Source organism: Botryllus schlosseri, chromosome 12 (assembly GCF_051294905.1).
Source record: "Botryllus schlosseri isolate E-star chromosome 12, Bs_hap1, whole genome shotgun sequence".
NCBI lineage: Eukaryota > Metazoa > Chordata > Ascidiacea > Stolidobranchia > Styelidae > Botryllus > Botryllus schlosseri.
Genome location: NC_137247.1, coordinates 23133057 through 23155813, shown reverse-complemented (window position 1 = coordinate 23155813; position 22757 = coordinate 23133057). Strand labels below are relative to the sequence as shown.

The window sequence follows — 22757 nt, the reverse complement described above, 5'->3', positions numbered from 1 at the left end:
TTTGACGAGTGGGAGCACACTCACCAACTCACTGCGCAGAACCTTGTACAACAGTGCCTGACGAGTAAGAAAAGGTCATTTTTCGGATTTTTTGTGCGCAACTTAGATTTTCTGTGCTCAGAGACCGTGTGAGCACACCGCATTTGCGCAAGTGCGCAGCTTAGAGGGAACATTTCTTCATGACCATTCTTCTCGGGTTGGTCATGGTCTACTTGTAGGCAATGGGTTGGCAAACTTTCATTCATTCTGTGACGCATAAAATTGTTCAATAATTTCAGATTAGAATTTCACATTCGGGTAGAAACTCTTTGCGTGCCGCTCAAAATCCCGTCACGGGTCGAAAGTTGCCACCCCTTGTCCTAATCCATACACTTGTTCTAGACCAGTGGTTCCCAAACGGTGGGGAATTCAATGGTTTCTGGTGGTGAATAGACGCATTTGTTCAAAATTATATACAGGACAGTGTACCTGTACATATTCACGGAGACACATGCGCAATTACCGTTACCAGTTAACTGCTCTGGAATGTATTTATCGAAAATTATATTGCGTGTTGTTCACAAAACCTCATTTTTACTCTGGATGGCCAATCATAGCGTCACAAACGCATCCAGCACGACTTGTTTGACGTGAAATAACGCTTTCGCGAAATTTCGATCGTTACTGGTATCGGTTCACAATACGTTTTGTGTTGCAGTTATAGGCGATTGTCTTGCGTACTGGTGTGGTTGTGTGTCTTGCGTAGTCAAACCAGCAAATAGCTGCTATGATGACAAAAGTGTTGGGTAGTGGGGAACAGGACCGTAACTTCCGCACCCCAAACCCCCCAATTGGGGGGCGAGCTCGAAAGGGCCCAAAATTATTTCGTGAATTAACATAAATTATAGCGGTTTTTTTTGGAAATTGATGCCACTTTTTCAAAAATTTTTCGCGCTGGGCGTTTTAATATTGCTGAATATCTCGATCATTGGGCACCCTTCCCCCACGAAAAGACGTAGAATTTAAAGAAATGAAGACTTCGGTGTCGGCCATTACTGCGCCACGAAGCCCCAAGACCTATAAAGTTATAGGCCATGTAACATGCGACTCCGAGAAGTGTGCCAGAACGATCAGCAGCGAGAAGAGCTTGGCCGAGAAGGAATGCCCTTGTGGTGACCGAAAACTTCGATATATATACAATACACATATATGTTTAATTGTCCATAGGCGGCTAAATGGCTGGCGCCGATTGTTCCTGTCCTGGCGATCTGAACCCCACAGGACAAATGCCATCCCGAAGGGAAAAATTATTAGCCAGTAAAGCAATACCAATTTGAAATCGTGTGTGCCTTTTAGTTTTGGCGATTTCCATATCGTTTGACATAGCAGATATAGGAGGTCACGAAATAGCATAATGTAACGAAGTCATTATACCAACAGGTCAGCCCGAAGATGTTTATTACTTCTTTGGGGGTCTTACCTTTTCCAACACACCTCACTCAGCTCTACCGGTAAATCTGATTACGTGAGAAGAGAGGGGATAAAGAATTGATAGCAAAACATATGCAGTTCCCGATCATCCCGATCATATTGACCGATTCAAATATGAATTATATAATTTTTTCGCGCCTCGCGCGTTTAATCGAAATAAAGCGACGCACCAAACAGTAGACCCAACGTAGCTGATAAGTAAGGGGGTAAAGCGTACTGGCTCAGGGGTCTGGGGAGTTCTGGGGGCGAATCCCCCTAAAAGTTGGGTTATCACCCTGTGAGGAGCCCAAGACTAACGATTTTTGGGTGAGGAGCTGACGAAGTGCTGTTACGGTCCTGGTGGGGAATGAGGCTCGGAATAAATCTGAAGTGGGGAATGAAGACACCAAGGTTGGGAACCACTGTTCTAGAACAAAATACTATAATATAAAGCCTGTATATTCGAAATGGTATATATTGCATTATTTAAGGATCATAGTGTTCCATTTTAGCAGCACCTTTATTCGCAAACAAAATAAGTGGCCGAAATACGATAATCGACCTGTTGAATAAAGTTATAAACGTCTGAAACATTGGCTCTAACAACGATCCAAATTAGCATATTCCTTTACTCCGTATATGTCTTAGTTGTAATGTGGTGTTAGCCGTGGATATGCGATGTGAGTAGTACAAGCGATTCAACTGTAGCCGCAAACGCTGGAACTTGGTTTATTATATTTAAATCACCCTTCGAGTTTGTCTGGAGGCGGGGGACCTTTCGAGTCCGAAAGGGTACAGCAGTGTGACCACGGATATTTGAATTATATTCTTTGTGTAGCTATCATATCCTTCGTGTAGTCTGCATATGCCAGTTCCGCAATGGTGCTCTCGATTCTGTTAATATCTAGTTTTTGGTCCAATTTTTCCATAAAACACTCAACCTAGTGCGCACTTTTTGCCTTCGGCATTTGGTCGTCGGAAGCGTTGCGTGTAATTAGTACATTCGCCACCACCTATTATTGTGGAAACGGATTTTCCGCACTCGTTCATAACAACTACACGGAGCGGATTTCGAGATATTTAGCTGCAGAATTTACTTTCAAATAATAATGACCTCAACGATTTCTACGTAAATAGTTGCCTCTTATTGTTATTTTCAACAATGGTCATTTCATTGCGGTTCATCTCTAGCCCTACAGCTGATATTTTCAAATGACAGCTGACGGTTCCATGATTGATCCTGAATTTGAACTATATCTTTGGGGTCCGTGAATGCAATAAGGTCGAGAACCCCTGGTCCAGACGTTCTAGGAGGCTGTAATCCAATAACACGTTATGCAATACTGAATTGAAGCATCGGATGCAGTGGCTCTTATGTATTATTGAAAGCTTAAACTTACCAGTGAACACTTTCACAAAAAAGCGTTGGTTTTAAAGGACAGAAAAAGAAAGACCGCATCTAAACGAACTCCACTGTCACAAAGCGAGAAATTGAACGGGTTCGAGAGTATCCTTAGACACATCTGACTAAGTGCCCGGTGGCTATTAATGCTCGGATTGTATCATGTATGGCTGGCTGACTGATGCAAATTGACTAATGTGACCATTGCGGTCATGAGCAGAGTTCATATTTTTGTTTTTCGAAGTTATTGTGGTTGTGTTATTTTTGAACGGGTTTTTCTCAAAATATACTTTTTCAGCAAAAGAATTGCTTCTGCTCCACACCTGCTTATCCGATTCTTCTGAAATTTGGCAAGAATGATGGTCAGGGCATATATAATAAATTTATCGAGCGTTTTCTCAAAATTTTGTCCAGACTGATGTTTACAGAGGAAGAGATATTGCAAAAAAGTCAAAATTTAGGCTTCGCTACTAAAAATTTCAAAAATTTTGTCAGGAAACCTATTTTTGAAAATACGTCAATAGTTTTATAGACATATGTATGTAATACTACTCCACGAATTTTGGAAGAAATATCTTAAGAGTCTGTTGACTTTTTAGGATTTTTTTGCACGGGTAACAAAAATTTTCATAGGTTTTTGAGGTTGCGGCCTCTTGGGGTGTATGCCTAATGCCAATGTTTAAAAATAAAGACAATATTTGGAACAGAAATTTCCTGCCCTTTCCAGCAATGTAGGGATCATGAGGCTAACATATACCTTGTGGTATTTATGACCACAAACGTGAACACCTGTTAAATTCATTTTTAAACAGAAGTGCCCCCCTTAACGGGAAATGATATGATCATACATGACCACAAACGTGAACACCTGTTAAATTCATTTTTAAACAGAAGTGCCCCCTTAACAGGAAATGATATGATCATACATCCTTTATCAGGAGAATACTTCATAGCCTGGATCAGACTACACTGCTCAAATGTGATATCAGATCAGCCATTATTACATTGTAATACAGTGGCGGGCAACATACGGCCCGCGGGCCGGATCCGGCACGCGAAGGGATTTTGTCCGGCCCGCGGACAGTGTTCCGTCTTACATAATGTGACCCGCGGCCCCAGTCTTCCGAGATTACCCACTCCTTGCTTACATACGTCAAATTTTAGCGACTGCATGTCATTCTACATATGTATGCGCAGCGAGCGAGGGTGGCATTATCGGCATTTAGGATGTACTCAAGAATCATGTCACTTGTGGTAATCATGAGGTTTGTCGACTACAATGGTCATTTACAGCAGGCCGATATTTCTTATTTTTGATTCCGCAACCGTCGACTTGTAGCACGGCACACTTCTAGGCTTCTGTAAACACCGCTTATGCCATAGGTCGCCTCTTCAAAACGGGTCGGTGGCCTCTTTCAAATTTCGTAAAGGCCGCGGGCCGCATGAATTCAATATCGAGATAAAATAAGCCTCATAGTTGAACAACCACGCTACCTCGTCACCTACTGGACCCTATACTTAAGTGTTGGAGGTTTACCTAGACTCCTCCTCCCCATATTAGTCGCGTAAGCGGTGTCTTACAAAAAGCCTCGAAGTCGGCCGTGCTATAAGTCGGCAATTACGGAATAAAAACGACGAATATCGGCCTGGCGTAAATGACCATAGTTGTCGACAAACACCTTGATCACCACAAAAACCAGACCCAAAACCCCAATGCATTGATATCTTGGTAAATTCGGGGTACCGGGCTTATCGAACGCCTTGAAATACTAATTAAGGATTGCACCGTGTGTTGACTGATCGGAGAGAAGCAGACACGATGGTGCCTGTATTACAATGCTGTTCTCAAAGCCTAATTGTCTTTGCCATTATTGGCGAGAAATGGCTTTGAAATTACATGTCTGTCGTTTAAATACATTCACTAAATACGATTTATTCCTTGTATGTGTGGATAAATGGGCGAATAATGTTTTGATTCAGTAATACGGCCCACCAAGTTCGCAAATTTCCTATATATCCGGCCCTCCGACTGAAGAAGTTGCCCGCCCCTGTTGTAAAAGATTAGATTACAGCTGTGGCACGTCTTATGTCCGCTGGCAGCATAACCATAACGCGCCAGCTTTTATGGTGACATCATGCATTTGTCCTTTCGCGTGGTGTCTATATCTCATAATTTCTAATTACATATGCAATTTTTTAGTGCCCGGTGTAAATTGCTATAGTGGTAAATCACATATTCGCGATGCGCGTGTAATATCAGCGTGCTGGGTCGGCTCACTTTCCGTCGGACAATTTTATCCCGTGAAATAAGGCGCACTTAGAACGATATTGAATATACCGCTTTTATTGATGCTGTGGCCCGCGTCGTCATCATAAACTGGGTAATTGGTCCGCGGGCGCATTTGAGTTTGAGACCCCTGCGATTCATGGTATGCAAGCAGTTAGGCGACTTGATGCTATAATCCGTTATTACAATCCTTTTAAGCATCACCTGAATAAATACCGCTCGGAGGTTGAACTTTGTAGGCATTTCTTCCTCCCACCACGTAAAGGTTTCCATCAAGTGCAGCAAGACCGAAGCCATAACGCTTCTCATTCATATTCATTTCCATTGACCACCTTTGCCTGACCGGATCATAAGCACACACTGAATAGAGCGGTTCGTTGTCAGCGGTCAGCCCACCGGCTACCCATACGCATCCATTGAATACAGCAACGGCGGCTTGTTTCCTGAAAGTATGATTTGGTTACTGTAATTAGCGGGATTGTGACTGTCTGTCAATGTTGATGGGGATAACGAACGGCATACATTGTGTCCCGTAAGAGGCAAGGGAAGGTCACTTCGCATAATCGCTATGGAATTCTTGTCGGTATCGTGTAGTTCCGTGTGAATTTGCACAATCGAATAGGCGGGGAAGCTGCCGTGATAAAGAAATCTTCATCAATGCAATGCAATCGAAAATGAGAAATAACCTTGCATCAGTTATGTTCTCCTCGGCCCGCCATTCCCCGGTCGCGAAATCATAACGTTGTAGCGACTGCCTTTCACCATTCGGCGCGCCCAACACGTAGAGAAATTTTCGTACACCTTTTGAAGCAATCATAAAGATTGTGAACGAGCGATCATATCTGTCACATGAAGTTAGCTGTTTCGGTGAAAATTCAGAAATGACACCAAGAATAATAAGCGATCAATAACATGAAATGACCGATTGATATCATGAAATTTTGACCAAAAGGAGAGATCAAACTAGCTATTTAACATGTCTAAAATGAGACATTGAAATTAAATTTGTCTGCCAATTCTTCATAGAAAGGCTCTTCGCCTAATATGGATAATATCTTGCTGATTTAACTGCTTCATAATATCTTGCTGATTAACTGCTTCACAACGCTTTATTTGGTGCTTCTCAACAAGCGTCGTATTTCAATTACCTATGGATGGGGAGTGGGTCGGCATGCTCTACAACAGGGGTCTGAAACTCAAATGTGCTCGCTTGTCAACTTCGTTGGTTTGATGAGGCCACGGGCCGCAGCATCAAATAGGGGTATATGTAGGCCCATTCACAAGCAGGCTTTATTCAAAGGACTACGTAGACTTGAATTCCATACATATCGTCAAAATAAGATTTACTATTGCAATATTCATGCTTTCCACGAAAAAGTCGGTTTTTAAATATTTGAATACCTATTGCTATTGTACTTGACGTAATATATCGAAAAAATTAGTGCGAGAGTACAAACGCATCATGACATCGTAAAATCTGTTCCGTTATAATTTTCTAGCTAGCGGACATTTGCCGTGCCAAAACCACAGGTAAAATACTTCAGAATGTAACAAACATTAATCTGATATCGGATCAAATCAGTACCAATAATCAAAAAACGTGCTATCGCCGAAGTATCCATTGACGTTACAGCTGTGGAACGTACCCCTCTCACCTTCAATTGGCGATAATACCATGGATAAAGAGATCGAAAATGACCCATGACGTAATCAACTATTCATCTAGGGGGCAACCGGTAATAGCATTCTCGTTATTGTCCATTCTCGGTAATTTCCGTTCTCGGTAATGTCCATTCTCGGTAATAGCATTCACAGTAATAGTAGGTAACCTCCGACCCGGGATCGAAACACACATGCCTAGACATCAGATGAGTATATGACGCATACAGTGACGTGCGGTCCAATGAGGCAGGTGAGGCAGTGCCTCACCTATCGTCAGGGCGAATAAGTGGAAATTATGAAAACCCTCCATGAGTCGATGATTATTGATATTTTACATGGATGTTCATAAATAACTAAATTTGAACATTTTTTCACACAACATCATCGATTTGCATAATTATTAATAAAAAATACAGCGCGAAAGGAGAGTTGCGGCACAGGTGAGGCACGGGCGGGTCGTGCCTCACCTGGAACAATTCAATTCATCATAAATAGCTCGTAATTCATAACAATTAGTATCAATCAAATGCTATCGTCATACTGATTCCGAAAATCCAAATATTACCAGTGTCAGACCACCGGAACCCCTTCAAAATCGCCAGGGAATGTGACATTCGGCTTTATTACCAACAATGGCCAGGTGAGGCACAAACGAACTTGCCTCATGTACTATTCGCTAACAATCGGACAATCGCAGCACAGTTAAGCACGCTATCGACTTCGGAATACAACAGTCTTGTTGGAATTATCTATTAGCGACGGCCAATGCGTAATGCGGAGCAAATGCATTCCCTTACTTATGTAGCTGTTATTTATTTTCCGTTAAATTATGGTATGTGATAGCTACTTGCATAGGCTGCATTGTCGTTGCTTTATGCTTCGAATAATTTATACCGGTACTTGAAGAGATAGTAATTATTATCCGTCTAAACTTGCTCACTTAGCACAATAGCGACCAGTCCTACATGTATTGTATAATGTGGAATTGCAACGGCTATTAGTGTGCAGAGAAAATGCTCTCTATGCCCGCTACTGTTCTTCACATTTTGAATCTCTTTATAAGGTAGGTTACTTTACGTGCGTGTGTGTGTGTGTGTGTGTGTGTGTGTGTGGGGGGGGGTCCGTGCCTCACCAGCCATGAACCTCACCGCACGTCACTGGACGCATACTATATCAATCAGTAATTCCCGGTGAAGCACAGTAGTTATCAGTCTTCCTATAAGTTCGGGTAGGTGTACAAAAAGCGACGTCTGCTTACATCAGTGGTGGCCAACCTTTTCGGCCGAAGGGACATATGAGAGCGACGAACCATTGCATTGGCCACTATCCGCGCGAAGTGAGAAAATTCTTCAACGTTTATAGGTCAACAATAGGTCAATAATATTGTTACTTGAGTATATTGCGGGCATGCTGCATATCGCTGGACTCAGTTCGCAAGGACTTGACTACTCGGCGCCTGGACATATCGATATTGAAAGCTTTGACCAACATGCGCCAATCATTTTGTACCTAGGTTACATCGTCGACGGTCTTTCTGCGAGCGCAAACGCAAGGTCCCATGTTGGACGACGCTTTCTCTCGTAATTGCGAATATAGATAAACTCATCTGGTACATTAGGCGTTCTTTTATTTTCACGAGGTGTTAACAATATTAAAAGCAAGAAATCGAGTGACAACACGGGAAGCGTGAAGAAAAATTTACTTTTGATAAATCCACCGCAGAATATTCTGCTTTATTGTAATGAACGAAGATCTACCAAAAATGTGACTGGCCTATGGGTTTGCCAATGCGTCAAGACTGATATTCTAGTCGTCACATCCCAAGTGTTGCGGCCGGACTAATCAAATTTTGCAAGTTCACAATCTGGGCAATCCATTTTTGATAATATTAGTAATTTCGAATATAACCTCGCGGGCCACTCAAAACCTTCTCGCGGGCCACGGGTTGGCCGGCCCTGGCTTACATGGACACGCGGCGGAAATAACGTCAAGGAACCTATGAATCAGTATTATAGATGTATAGCATTAAATATTATCTGTGAACTTGTTTCACTGAAACGAACGCATTATAAATCTAATTGAGATCGGATGATGATCCATGCAATGGTAGGTATATAAAATGCACCTTTGAAGAATATGACATGACTATTGACTATTGAACATTACCACAAAACACAATACCGTATATTGACAATTGAGTTGGACTCACATTACCTTGCGATAGCCGTGGTCCTTGATTGGGATTACCTGTCACCGCTCTGTGTCTCGCGAATCCCTGGCGATAGGCTATTGCTTCTCTTCGGAAGATCTTGGTGTTTACATTGCTAACGGACTTCATGTGCTTTAAGACACTCTCGAATTCATAGTACGGAACCTGCTGCAGACGAACGACCGGCAACATTTCAAGGAAATACTGCAACCTAAATACAAGGGATATTTATATATCTATGGAAAGACAAGACATATTTATGTTTGTCATCGTATACAATCACTACCAGGGCTGTGGAGTCGGTAAATTTTACCACCGACTCCGGCTCCGACTCCACACATTTTCAATATACCGACTCCGACTCCGACTCCTAAGTCTTTAAACTTACCGACTCCGACTTCTGGGTCTTTAAACGTACCGACTCCGACTCCCGACTCCGACTCCAGCATTATTACCAATTTAGTTCGAAAATTATATGCCACATTGTCGGTTGAATGACTATCATACAACCATTACACATATGCAAACATATGATTAACGGTGGCATGCTAAATTGTTTCATTGTGGAACAGCTCGAATTATCCACTATGCAATTAACATGAAAGAAAGATTTGCTAAATATCCTTCCTTTTTCAAGTTTTTATAACATGGACTCTCTAATATCCTGAAATGTATTGATCATTCAAATATGGCAGATATCCAATCCTGTATAATAAAAATGTAGATAAAAAATCCAAGTGTAGCTCTTGTGTATGAGTCAGCAACTAATAAAGAGATTGAACTTACTAATTTTGTCATTGCACACTATCCTGATTACAAGCACACTCACTCTTACTTACTAATAGTCATTGGTCATAAATGGAATTTAGTTAAGTAGTCAAAGACCATAGCCTGTGTCTAGTCTACACGTACTTAATCAAGTATTCAAGGATTAGGACTTGCAGTCTTTCTTAATCATTTGTTCGACCCAAACAGCTAAGCTACACTACAAATATTTTTAATTTAGTCAAGTGGAAAGCATCGTTTGGTCATATTTACATCATTTTTACAATTTACAAAATCAGCCGATGCATTTGCTCTGTCACAGTATCATGGTATAATTCCAATAATTGCACCAATTTTGACTGCATCGCGAAGACGCATACTGCGATTTTCTGCCCCTGTGCAACTGAGTTGTAATTTACAACTAATGTCTAATTTTATCTATATCAGGGGTGGGCAACTGTTTCAACCAAAGGGACACATGAGAATTACGAACCATTGCGCGGGCAACAGGAATGTTGATAACCTTTTTTTAGTCGTCCGATAGGAGCGAACCGAATTAGGTAACATTGCAAACAAGACTTATGTTAATACGCTCTAAAATTAATAATAATATGCAGTGGCGGCTCGTCCTATAGGGCAACTGGGGCATTGCCCCACCTAAAATTCTGTTCAATAACAATTTAACCATCTATAGACGCACAGCAATCAATACATACCGAGATCACAGCGAAACCCGCGTTCTTCTTGTGCTTTCGCTTGCAAATGCCCATACATAGCGAAGTCTCTGCGAAAATCGAATTCTCTTCTGTGTTTTCGCTTTGAGAATGCCTAGCCGGGGCTTGCCCCGGTAGCGCTCATAACAAGCTTTCACTATCTATTCTCTCAAAGCCGCGCACAATAAAGAAACGGTGATTTACTCTCTCCTATTCGTAAAATGGCCGAGCAACCGGGGCAAATATGCCTGTCGCCCCTAAGGTGTGATGTAACAATCGTATCTATATCTGAACTCGGTTACCGTAATATGCGTTGAGTCGACCTTTGCTGGTATAGGTCGATTTTGACTGTGTTTCGCACCATGATAATTCTTGAAACTTGGTATGATATGTTGTGAAGGTAGTATTTAACACTGCTCCAAGTTTCAGGCTTGCTACTTAAAGATAAGGGTAGTAATTCCGTTTCCGAAGTTCAGTGTGTGCTGATCTATCATGTACAATTGTACATAGTACAGCAAACAGATTTTACTCAAAAGCCAGTTTTGGTCTCCATTGATTTTGACGATGTTCTATACCGAGATCGGTCATGACATTTGGCACGGTAAGTGTTAGTATCGACCGCTGTAACAAGTTTTAAGTTTGTCACTGAACTATGTGGGTGGTAATTTCGTTTCCAAAGTCGAGTAAGAGCTGACTCTTCATTTATCGCTAACAAATTTACGCAAAAGCCGTTATTGGTCACTATCGATTTTAACGATGTTCCATACCTAGATCTGTCATGAGCTTTTGCGCGGTATGTCTTGATTTTAGTATCGAACGCGGTGCCAAGTCGTAAAGTTGACACTCAATGATTGAGTCAGTTATTTCGTTTTCGAGGTCGAGTATGGTAGAGATGCGCGCTGATCTGATACTTAGCCTACCTACGTCATTGCGGATCTCACGCAAAAGCCGGTGTCGGTCTGTGCTAATCTATAGTCTGCGTTCCCATAACGAGATCGGTGATGATATTTCCAATGGTATATCTCGATGATCGCATGAAACAGCTAACCAAGATTCTCGGTTTGCATTCAAATATTCACATAATTTTATGTTCGCCAATGTCCATTTCACTGTGAAATTGTGGCCTTCAAACCATTTGCTTACAATCTTCTGTCAAATGCGATAGCTATTTCATTTTCGATGTCGGCTAACAGCTGATCATTCGATCAGCCTATTCCTCGATCTATTTTAGTCAAAGTTCGGTGTTCGTCTGTTTGTATTGATTTTGACAGTGTACCATACCGGAATGGGTTATGAGATTGCGTATGCTACTTCTCGATGATTTCTTGTAACAGTATACTAAGTTTACGGCTTTTATTCATGTATTTATTGATTAATATATTTTCCAACGGCGATTTCGCAGCAGACTTATGGACAGTAAGCCGTATGTGTTGTGTCACAGTCTCCAGTTTCAAGGCCAAAATGTCCTATGTTGTTCCGAGACCGAAGTTCCGAGGCTGCTGTCCTTAGTTCTTCAAAGACCATTCAAATTGATGTTCTGGATTCAATATGACAGGCCCAATCTATGAGATAACAATTGCGTATGTGTCCAAACTCGTTGACCTTTCCAGTTAGGCTTACGCAATCTCTCGAGTTCTAGTCATTGGAATTAGTCAGGTCAAGTCAAGCGCGAACATGAATCGTATTGAATCTTTGCTCCGTACGTAGTTTACGCAGTTGCATTTAGAGCGAAAATGAGAGGTCTAGAAGTTGTCCACTGTCCAGTCTATTGATCCAATCGTACGCCGGGTGCCTCCGCTTTGGTTGCCTATTATCACCTGGTCGTAACCAGAGATGGCCACAGTCCGGTTCTGGAGCCGGAGCAGGATTTCAATGTTTTTTTTACCCGGCCGGACTGGATCCGGATTTTGAATTTGGGGTGACGGTTGGATTTTAGCCGGATTTTTTTGCTGTGATATGATTAATTAGCATTGTTCTGGCAGGATTTTTTCGGATTCCGAACTGGACATTCACCAGCCGGATTTCTTTGGACTCTGAATTTCCAATTGCAAGCCGGATCCGGATAGATTCGGATCCCGAAATTTTGGAATCCGCCCATCTCTGGTCGTAACCACCAGCTCAGTGGTCGTAACACACCAGGATCGTGTACGAAACACTTTCGGACGGGCTTAGAAAAATTAGGGTCAATCGATTTGCGTAATCTCTAACTCTACCATGAAATCATAACGCATGCTACTAAGGATGACCTGATACTTGATTCGTGGCATAGGGCGATTCTTAGTTCACGTTCATTTTGTAAAATAATCCTTTGATTAAAAATAAATGAATAAAACATTTGTTACCACACTTCAAGTCACGGCTCACCGGCAAACCTCTCGCGGCACCTACGTTAAAATCACTGTTGTCGGGAAATTCATGTGACCATCATAAAGTTACTTTTTTACGTTGGAAAACGCCATTGTGACGTCATCTTGATAAAAGTCGCTCGCAGCCCTTGCCCCACCACCCGATATTGTCACGAGCCGCCACTGATAATATGTCATGCAACTGTGCAGTGCGTGATCAGGCCCTGGTCGCGAGAAGCGCGAAATTTTTTTGCACGATAATGACTGATTTATATCAATAAATATGTTGCTAACATATATTGGGGTCGCATCTGTATACCACTGGGCTCATTTGGCAAGGACAGGATTATACGACGTTTAGACATAGCAAAATCGATGGTATCAGTGAACATGCCTCTATCATTTTGTGCAAATGTTTTGTCGACGATCTCGCTGCGAGTGCACAAGCGATGCCGCTTGTTGGACGACACGTTATCTCCTAATTGCGAATAGAGTTGGACTCAATTCTGTGTAAAATACGTATTTATAATTTTCAGAAGGGGGTTCAAATACTGAATACCAGAAATCTAGTGACAATGAATCATGCGAAGTACCGAGAAAAATTTCAAGTCAAATAAACCTGCTATGAAATATTCTACTTTATGGTCATATACGAAGATCTGGGATAAATATGGCCGGCCCCTGGATACGTCAATGCGTCAGAACTATTGTTTTAGTCATCATCAAATTTCGTGGTCATGCTAATCAAATTTTAGTTGGCCTTGCAATTATACCTGATAATTTCGAGAATTACCTCGCAGGCCATACCTAACCTTCTCGTGTGCCAAATTTGGCCTGCGTGCCATGGGCTGGCCGCACCTGATCTGTATGGTAATTAATAACAGTGATTGGCGGTATATAAAAATTCTATTGCAAATTCTTTGAAAGCAAATGTTTTCATGATAGAGAAGTTGGAGTCGGAGTCGGAGTCGAAGTCAGGGTCATTCTCACAAACTCCGACTCCGACTCCGTCAGAATTTTCCCACCGACTCCGACTCCAGCTATTATAGTTTTCACGACTCCGACTCCATCAAGCGAAAATTACCCAGACTCCGACTCCGACTCCGACTGCACCGACTCCGACTCCCGACTCCACAGCCCTGATCACTACCATGTAGCTACTTATAATGGAACGCGTATGACCTCATTTTTCGATTGCTTCCCTTACTGATATCCCGGAAAGCGTTTGACCCTTTCTTTCGGAGGACCGCTGCAGATACATTGAGTTTACCATAGTAGACTAGACCCCGGATGAATAACGGGCCTTACTCGAGTGCCATAAATCGCACAATCTCTACACATGGAGAAGTAGCGATTAATGACATATGCGAATTATACTTGAAGTAGAAGTTGAATATAATTATCACTGGTTGACAAAGAAGTGGAGTCCGCATAATTCGAATACGCGGTAACCCGGACGACTGCTTTCTTCGTCCAAAATGTTATGGAACGGAACGAAGGTAAAAAGTGTATGTTAAGAACTCCGTTTCATTCGGAAAATTTTCAGCTTAATTCATAAAGGATCCCATATCCGAACGCTCGGTCTTACATGATCACATCATGGACTGTACACTAGGGTTGTTCAAAAAAAACTTTTTTTTCCAAATCTCACTCGCCTAATGACTAAATCGTCAGGTTGTCCAAGAAAACGATGCACACCAAATTTGACTCAATTCCAACCAGTAAAGGCCGTGCAATCTTGAATTATAATTCTAATTTAATAATAAAAATTAAAAAAAAAGTTATTCGCGTTTTTCGTTGATAATTGTCGGATTATCCTTGATCCAGGGATTATCAACGAAAAACTCAAATAGTTCCGCTTCTACTAGTCGGAATTGACTCAAATTTGTTTTGCATCGTCTTTGAAAACAGCTCAACTATTTCATGGGGTTGACAGAAAAATTTGGGAATTTTTTTCAATTTTTATTGATGAATTAAAAATTTCAATTCAAGATTGCACGGCCTTTACTGGTTGGAATTGAGTCAAATTTGGTGTGCATCTTTTTCTTGGACAACCTGACGATTTAGTCGCTAGGCGAGTGAGATTTGGAAAAAAAAGTTTTTTTTGAACAACCCTACTGTACACTAGGAATGTTAAAAATAACTTGTTCCTCCATATTTACCTTGCAGTGTTTTAATTGTCAGGCTGCCTAAATCACGTTACTCGCGAAATTTAACTCAGTTCTGAACGACAATGACTTTGCAACCTGAAAGCGGAACTTGTATCATTTTTTGAAATTATACGGCAGACTATACAAGGTTAGTAAGGGCATTTTATGAAATATTTCACAAATCTGTGAACTATATTGTTACCAAACAATTTCTTCACCAATATGTCTGTCAAGGTCTCTTATAACATGTGTTAAAATGTTGAAGTTCAACTCTTGTGGGAAACCCAGAAAAAAAGTTGTTAAATTTGACAACTTTCAAAAAATAAAAAAAAATTAAAAAAATTAAAAAAGATATTTTTATCGGCTGTAAGTAACCAAGGATGGGTTTAATAATGGTTTTTCATGTTTCTCAATTAATTGTTAAAATTTACATTTTACTACAGGCTGTTTTGTGGAAATATATGTAAAAGTATGGCACTGAGGGCATAGTTATCTAGTCATAAGTAGTTAAGTACACCGTTCAGTAATTCGATACAGAACGATTCAACAAATTCTGTATACTGTAATACTGGGTAACACACACATATATAGGCTTAAAACCAGTCCAGTAATTCCTTAAATACAGTTCTAAGCCATGCAGCAAGGTCTAAAACGGTATTTTTCTTTATCATTTTGTTCTATTAGATGGACGCAATTGTACCGAAGTAAAAAAGCTGCTATGAATCCAGCACGGCCTTGTGTGAGTTCATTGTCAATTGTTACTGAATGGTTCGTCACTGTTTCACCATAATTTCTGATCCTTGGCATATGCATCAGATTGAATCAGACGCTCATCTATCCAGGTAACACACTATGAGCAGCGGTTTGGGTTAATAAAGCCAACGATCCTAAGTTTCAACATTCCAACTTGAATGGCTGGATTAAGAGAATCAATGGTAATGATGCAAAACAGCGCGAACAGATCGAGTTCCTTCCAGTTATTGAAGAAGACCCTGATGACCTCAAAACCTTCCTCGCCAGTCTTAAAGAGTGCACACACGCGTTGGGGTAGCTATATGTTGACTGTCGATCTTCCGATTCGACTGAAGGCTATATATAATGAAGCAAACAAATTTACCAGTCATTCCAAGGTTGAGTGGTTTTCACCTATTGAAATCTCATCTTGGACCGATTGGTGACAACATGGAATATTCTGGGCTACGAGATGTGATCCAGTTGATCTATGCTGGAAGCACAACAACCATCCACATCATGGATGGAGGATACTTTGACAAGGCAGTCCCTCCTCACCTCCTCGTCGATACAGCAATCTATCAACATACCATAGAAATTGCCTTAACTGAGGATAAGCGTGGTGACATGAAGTCCTTCATGGAAAAGGTGACTGGTGGGGGAAATGGGAGCCAGGCACTGTGACCCAGTATTGCGAGTATTTGAGCGAAGGTTTGAAGAAACGTTCAATCGATTCGCAAAAAGAGGAAAAACACCTGCACTCTAGGTGGAGTACCAATACATGGTAGATATGCCCAATGTCTTTATCAGAACCGACGAGTGACTCGCAGACCACAAAGGGAATCAACCACTATTATAGTTAGCTTCGTCAAGTTGATGTTTTTCGCTGGTCCCCCTCCCACGTTGGCCCAGCCTGCATTTTCGCTGCAAATATGTCCACTCTGACAAAATGCACCCAGATAATTAGCTATGCAAAGTCTGTGGAGTCGTAGAATTCATCCAACGCTAGGATAAAGTAGTCTACATGACAACGTGTTTCAGAATATGCGATAAAAGATCGACTGACATTGCTGTAACTCTTTTGGTCATGGTTGAATCAGACAACTGTAGTTTAGACATATGTCAGGTGCTGTTGTAATTGCTGCTAAGTTCCGGAAACATCAAATACTCGCAGAATTTTATTGAAATCACATCTTCTCTAGCAAATTTTTTGGGTTTAGCGATATTCCCAGCAATTTTGAACGATTTGTCTGCAACGTCGTCGGCAATTTTAAATGCCTCGAAATATGGATTACTATGGGCTTGACACCTAGCTAGCAACGTTATTTATAAGATCAGGCGATATGAATAACTCCAGACATAGTAAATGGTCACCGACATGATATCTCGAAAGGTAACAAATCGAAGCCTGTCGGTGATCATTTTTCTTCCGCTGGGCACTCGGAGAGCGACATGACTATCAATGTATTGGTCGGGAACATGGAAGACGCTACTCTCCGCAAGGCTACAGAACAAAAATATATCGACAAATTTGATACTTTCCGACAAGGGCTGAATATAGATAGAGGATGTATGTCTCACTACACCATGAATGCTTGACTTAGCACTTTTTGTTCTTTTCAAATTAGCATATAAACACCTTATCCAATCCGATTTTAGGCACACAACTCACTATTTGCATTTCAAATCAAAACTTGATATTTGTGTCTATGACGTCATAGAGTACGCGACTTCAGTATCTAGAATTTCTCATTCCCTATGATGTCATAATATGCATATGTTCAAATTGAAAATATTTTTGCGTTGCTCTTTTTGCGTTACTTTCGCTTTGACACCTGATCAAGGAGCAGCGCTCCGAAAGCTCGTGTAACTAATAAAGTTATATTCATTCGCAAGTGGACGTTAAATAGAGTGTGAAAGCTACTAAGGTCTTACGTTTATATATATCGTCTGCTATCGGCGCAACCAAGTATCCAGACATTATGACATACGAAAACTGTTCTTCCACAAGTATGATACAACGGTCTTCCATTTACATCTGAGAAAGCAAATTCATTTTTCCACGCAGAGTTACAAACCCAGTTTTGCCGTTTAATTGCCCATTCCGTGCTCTTGTTTCTGTTCAAGCCATTCGCGTTGAGTAAAACACTCTTTGAAAAATGTACTACGTAGCGGGATTGTCGTGAACCAGAGTCCAACCGAATAACAATAAATTCAAAACAATAACAATATAAACTCGAGCATATATCAAGAAACCAGAACACATCAAAATGATTAATTAAACGAGATAGAGATAAGAAAGCTAAGCAGCTAAATTAACATGTAACAATACCGTGTCAGTAATAATTGCGTTCCTTATGAAAGATGTCGCGGGCCGCAAAATGAACGTCTGCGGGCCGCATGCGGCCCGCAGGCCGCGGGTTGAGAACCCCTGTTCTAGAGGAAGACAGCGACAGGAGTGATAAAACCGGAGACACTACCTCTAACAGAGGGTGCAGCTTCATAACGTTCACTCCGCGAGTACCTGCAGACCCGGGATTTGCTTCGTTTACAGAACTTGCCTCCGAACCCCAGCGATTACGGATGGAAAATAGGCGTGCATGGACATGAGCCTGATGAGCTATTGCAGTTCAGAAGCTATATTTGTCATAAAGATTGCAACAACCGAATATACAGCTGCAAGAAGAATGAGGTCACGTGCATTTCAGCCTGTGGAGTATGTAAAGACCCTATAATGCAATAATTGCAGTTACGATGATGTTGAGTCCCAAGAAGGCATGGGCGATGCCTGTTGAAATGTCTGATATTGTGCATGTGAAATAGGCTACCTCTTCAGTGAACATAGCTATGCGAAGTTAAGGCGATTTTGTGCATGAATATAAAAGTGGGTGTGGCGTTTTTCACAAAGCAAAGCCTGCAGTGAATTATAAGTGTTAACAATCAATTGAGAATCATGGAAAACCATTATTAAACAAGTTACTTATGGGTCCCAAGTTACTTATGGGCGATAAATATTTTATATTTTTTTTTATATATTTTTTTGATTCGTCAAATTTAACAGCTTTTTTGGGGGAGTTTCCCACAAGAGTTGAACTTCAACATTTTAACACATGTTATTACACACCTTAACAAACATATTGGTGAAGAAATTGTTTGGTAACAATATAGTTCACAGATTTTCACAAGTTTCCCTTACTAGGTGTAAAATATCGTCACTCCGTCATAACCAAACATCGAGTTCCACGTTTGCCTTATTGTTAGAGTGATGCCGTTTTGACGAATATGCATTTTGAGGAGTGGCTGTGATAGTTAGGATGACGATGTTACATAATATTAGACTAATTTCCTGGAAATTCGTCAACTACACTGCAATAGCCACTCTACGATGATAATGATATAATTCCTCAAATAAAATGGTGTGGAATCTGAAATTGGGGCTGAAGAATAATTAAATTTTCACGCAAATAAAGTAGCCTATTTGCTTTTTAGATACCCTGTAGGAGAGTGTTTATATTATTCTAACATACTAATTACTACAAATGAGACATTACTGCAGAGTTTCAGAGATCTCACATCATCGTCGACGTATATCTATATACAGGAAATTGGGATCTCTAAATTAAATGTTCGGGGAATCTCATGCCATCATTTCTTAGTCGATTACCGAGACGTATCGACACGACATCGTTCGATGCAGTAAAATCTTGGTATTTTGTTTTTGCATTTGCGACGTCGACGATGTAGTATGCAGTTCAAAGTCGTAATTTATGCTATGTCGTTTTCAACTTTTACATTGATCGCTGTTCCCAGCAGTTCCATACCGGCTTCTGACTTGCGAGTTTTTGCAGTCGGTCCTGTGTATTTTACAAGATTTCACCTGATACTGGACAATTCGTTTTGATTGAATTCAAATTCTAGGCCTGAACGGCATTTTAGGTACTCTTGCATAAGTGTTGATACTTTACTATTTATTGTGTTCGAAAATTTAGGGAAACGAAATGGTAACATACCTTGTTTACAAATCATGGTAGTCATCGATATATATATATATATATCATATTGGTCTTTAAATATCGTCTCAGAGTCGGAGTGTCAAATGTAAAAGCGTCATAAAGTGCATTGGCGTCTTATCAGGCTCGATGATGACTGATGAATGGTATACTCATCAAATCCCAAGAATGATATGAAAGGGCTTGGAAGATGATATGTTCTCATGGAAGACGTTCCATGATTATTACACCATGTAGCAAATATTTTGCAAAAGTTTTAGTTGGCTGAAAATTTTTTGTGCATTGTGTTTTAGTATTCCAACTTAATTACCAAAATTTTTCCTGAAGTGCCCCAAAGTTTGAAGAAATGTCAATTTCTTTAATTTTCGATTTTACTCATTATTGCTCCGTATTATTCACAATAATTCTTTATTGAAGGTAGGCAAACTCTAGTTAAAAGGTTAATATGAACAAATATAGCTTACTCGTGCATCAAGTATCAATGCAAGCACTTTAAAAGTCGTCAGAAGTGGTTTTGTTAACGTGACTTGCGTCTGTGGAATGAGAAATCTTGTATTACTAAGAACCTCAAATAACGCCACGTCACAAGATTTTGCAAAAATTTCATTCGAGGAAAAAAAAATTCATGCATTGTGTTTCGCTATTCCAAACCAATCACTAAAATACAAAAAATTCTTCTGAAGTGTCCCTAGTCTTTCAGAAATGTCACTTTTTGTGATTTCCCGCATTACTCAAAATTGCCGTGTAATAATACGCATAATTCATTATTGGACGTATAAACACACCCACAAAACGAAGGAATATGCACAAATAGGGGCTACCATAGATTATAAAAGGACGGAAACGCTTCAAAAAATTACCGAAGAGGTTTTGTTTGCATGATTTGGATCTATAGACTGAGAAATCTGCCGGTATTATGGACCGCAAATAATCACCCATCATGATGCAATTCCACCACTCTCAGTATCTTCTTTCCAAATCATACATATCGTTCTGAAACACGTCATAGTACATTGAACGTTCTCTCATTCGAAATGTCATGCTGGTGACGTCATATTTTGTGATACGATTGTTGATATACAATGTTCTTTCCAATTCTCTACTAGTTGCTGACGATTACCCCTGACGCGTGTCAGCCGAAAATATTCGGGTTCATTTCAATATGAATATACTATTTAATTGTATATTGAAGTTCTGTACCTCCAAGAAGCTCTTGAAACACGTCACTGTGTTGCTCGCTTACACCACCCATATTTGAACTAATAAAAATCAAGGTGAAAGCGCAGGTAATGCGTTTTAAGGACATGCCCCACTTCATTTCTTTTCATATATCTCGATCATATTGTTTAACAGGGGTTTATATTCATGGCTTCGTTTACTTCCAATAGAATTTTCAACTACATCTCGAAATGCCTTGAATTTCCGCATTTGATTTAGCAAGTCTCGACTAAATCATCAAGTTCGTGTTGGTTACGAATGTGTGGTTTGAGATTTATATCTACATGGGGGAGGTGTTGAAGTCGTCATCGGACTCATTATCTCTATTTTGAAGCTCTGTCGAGTGTTCTAGAGTCTTTTTACCCGATTATCTGGGCAGTAAAAACTTACAGCAATACGGAACAGGTGCTAAAGAGGAGATGACATGGAAGGATATGCAATGTTAAGTCATTTTTCAGTTATTCTCAACCTTGGAATGTCACCCATACAGAAATAGCAGTCATCTATAAGGTTTCGAATTTCCCTTCCGATTCTTTAATAGGAAATGACATTGATTGCCGATCTTTCCTTAGCCATCCATCCATATTTCATCCGCATGTTCCGCAGATTACATGAAATGCCAACTTATTATCTTTGTCTCCAATATTCATGCCAAAGTGAAGTTATTAAGTATAAAAAACCTTACTTCTATCTATATTTTGTACTTAACTTGCTTCTATCTTGTATATAGACCACAGCTATATCAAAATCAGCCAGCAGGCAGATTACATTTGCGATGCTGACATTATTATGAGATTATAGGCCTACTCATTAGATCCACAATCAGTGCATTAGCTGAACAAAACGATAAGGAATTTGAGAATGCTTGCTGTAGCCCATGCTCACTAACCGAGACTGAGAAGACGATAGTTACTAACAACCAACTGCTATAAATTGAATGGTTGATCAATGTGACGTCACAGTTGATAGGAATTTCAATAAATGAGCTTGAAGAACATGGTTCGGGGAGTTTGAAATGCTTAAAAAGACATTTTTAAACGATACTCTAGGCACATAAATGCCTGAAACATGTTCAACTAAGGAATACGGTAAAGGATATATCAAACAATCGGCTCAACTAAATTTTTGTTACATGGTGTTATCAATCAATGGTCACATGAGATTAGTGGAACATCCAATTGTTGGCAGGACAGACCACACTTCACTACATATAAATGCCTGGGACATGATGTGAGCCTGTGACTCCACTGAAAGTTTCCCGTGGTTACTTACAAGTTCTAATTCTTCTGAAAGATGAATATGGACGTCGTGAAACCCAAATATCATATTGGTTTGTGAAAAAATTATCCACAAACTCGTCCCGATTTCGCAGAATTTGCTGTCACGACAAAAGATATCGACTATCACCTGGGATTGCGGTATTTTGTACTCCTGTATTTTGCCTGCTTGCTACTTTATTTTCTGTTTTTTGATCAATGATAGAGGTATGGAAATATTCAATTTGCAAATTATATAATCATCGATTTCAAGTTGCTATTTCAATGGAAATGAATAATTTTCAGCAAATCAGCGTCAAATTCTTGCGATGCCTTCATTCAAACTCTATCATTGACCCTTCTCAAGATGTTAACGCATGAAAATAACATCACTATTCATTCAGGCATGCCTTGAAAACCATATTCGGTCATAGCAAAGTAATCAAAGGTAGATACTATATATTTTTTTGAAAAAGGTCGACATTCAGATGTCGGATGGTACGGCTTCTATTCATTGGAATTTAGCCTAGTTTGGTGAGTAGCATTTTTAGCAAGCTAG

The 22757-nt window shown here is 40.3% G+C and overlaps 1 protein-coding gene across 1 annotated transcript in view; it reads right to left on the bottom strand.

Annotated features, from left to right (window-relative positions):
* The window catches only part of LOC145451833 (kelch-like protein 36), a 34761-nt gene that overhangs the window by 7822 nt on the left and 4182 nt on the right, over positions 1 to 22757 (bottom strand). The window contains exons 3-5 of the mRNA XM_080330060.1: positions 9015 to 9220; positions 5825 to 5939; positions 5343 to 5581 (exon numbers count right to left, since the gene is read on the bottom strand). Of these exons, the coding sequence (XP_080186186.1) occupies positions 5343 to 5581; positions 5825 to 5939; positions 9015 to 9220 (560 nt within the window). The remainder of the gene's footprint in view (positions 1 to 5342; positions 5582 to 5824; positions 5940 to 9014; positions 9221 to 22757) is intronic.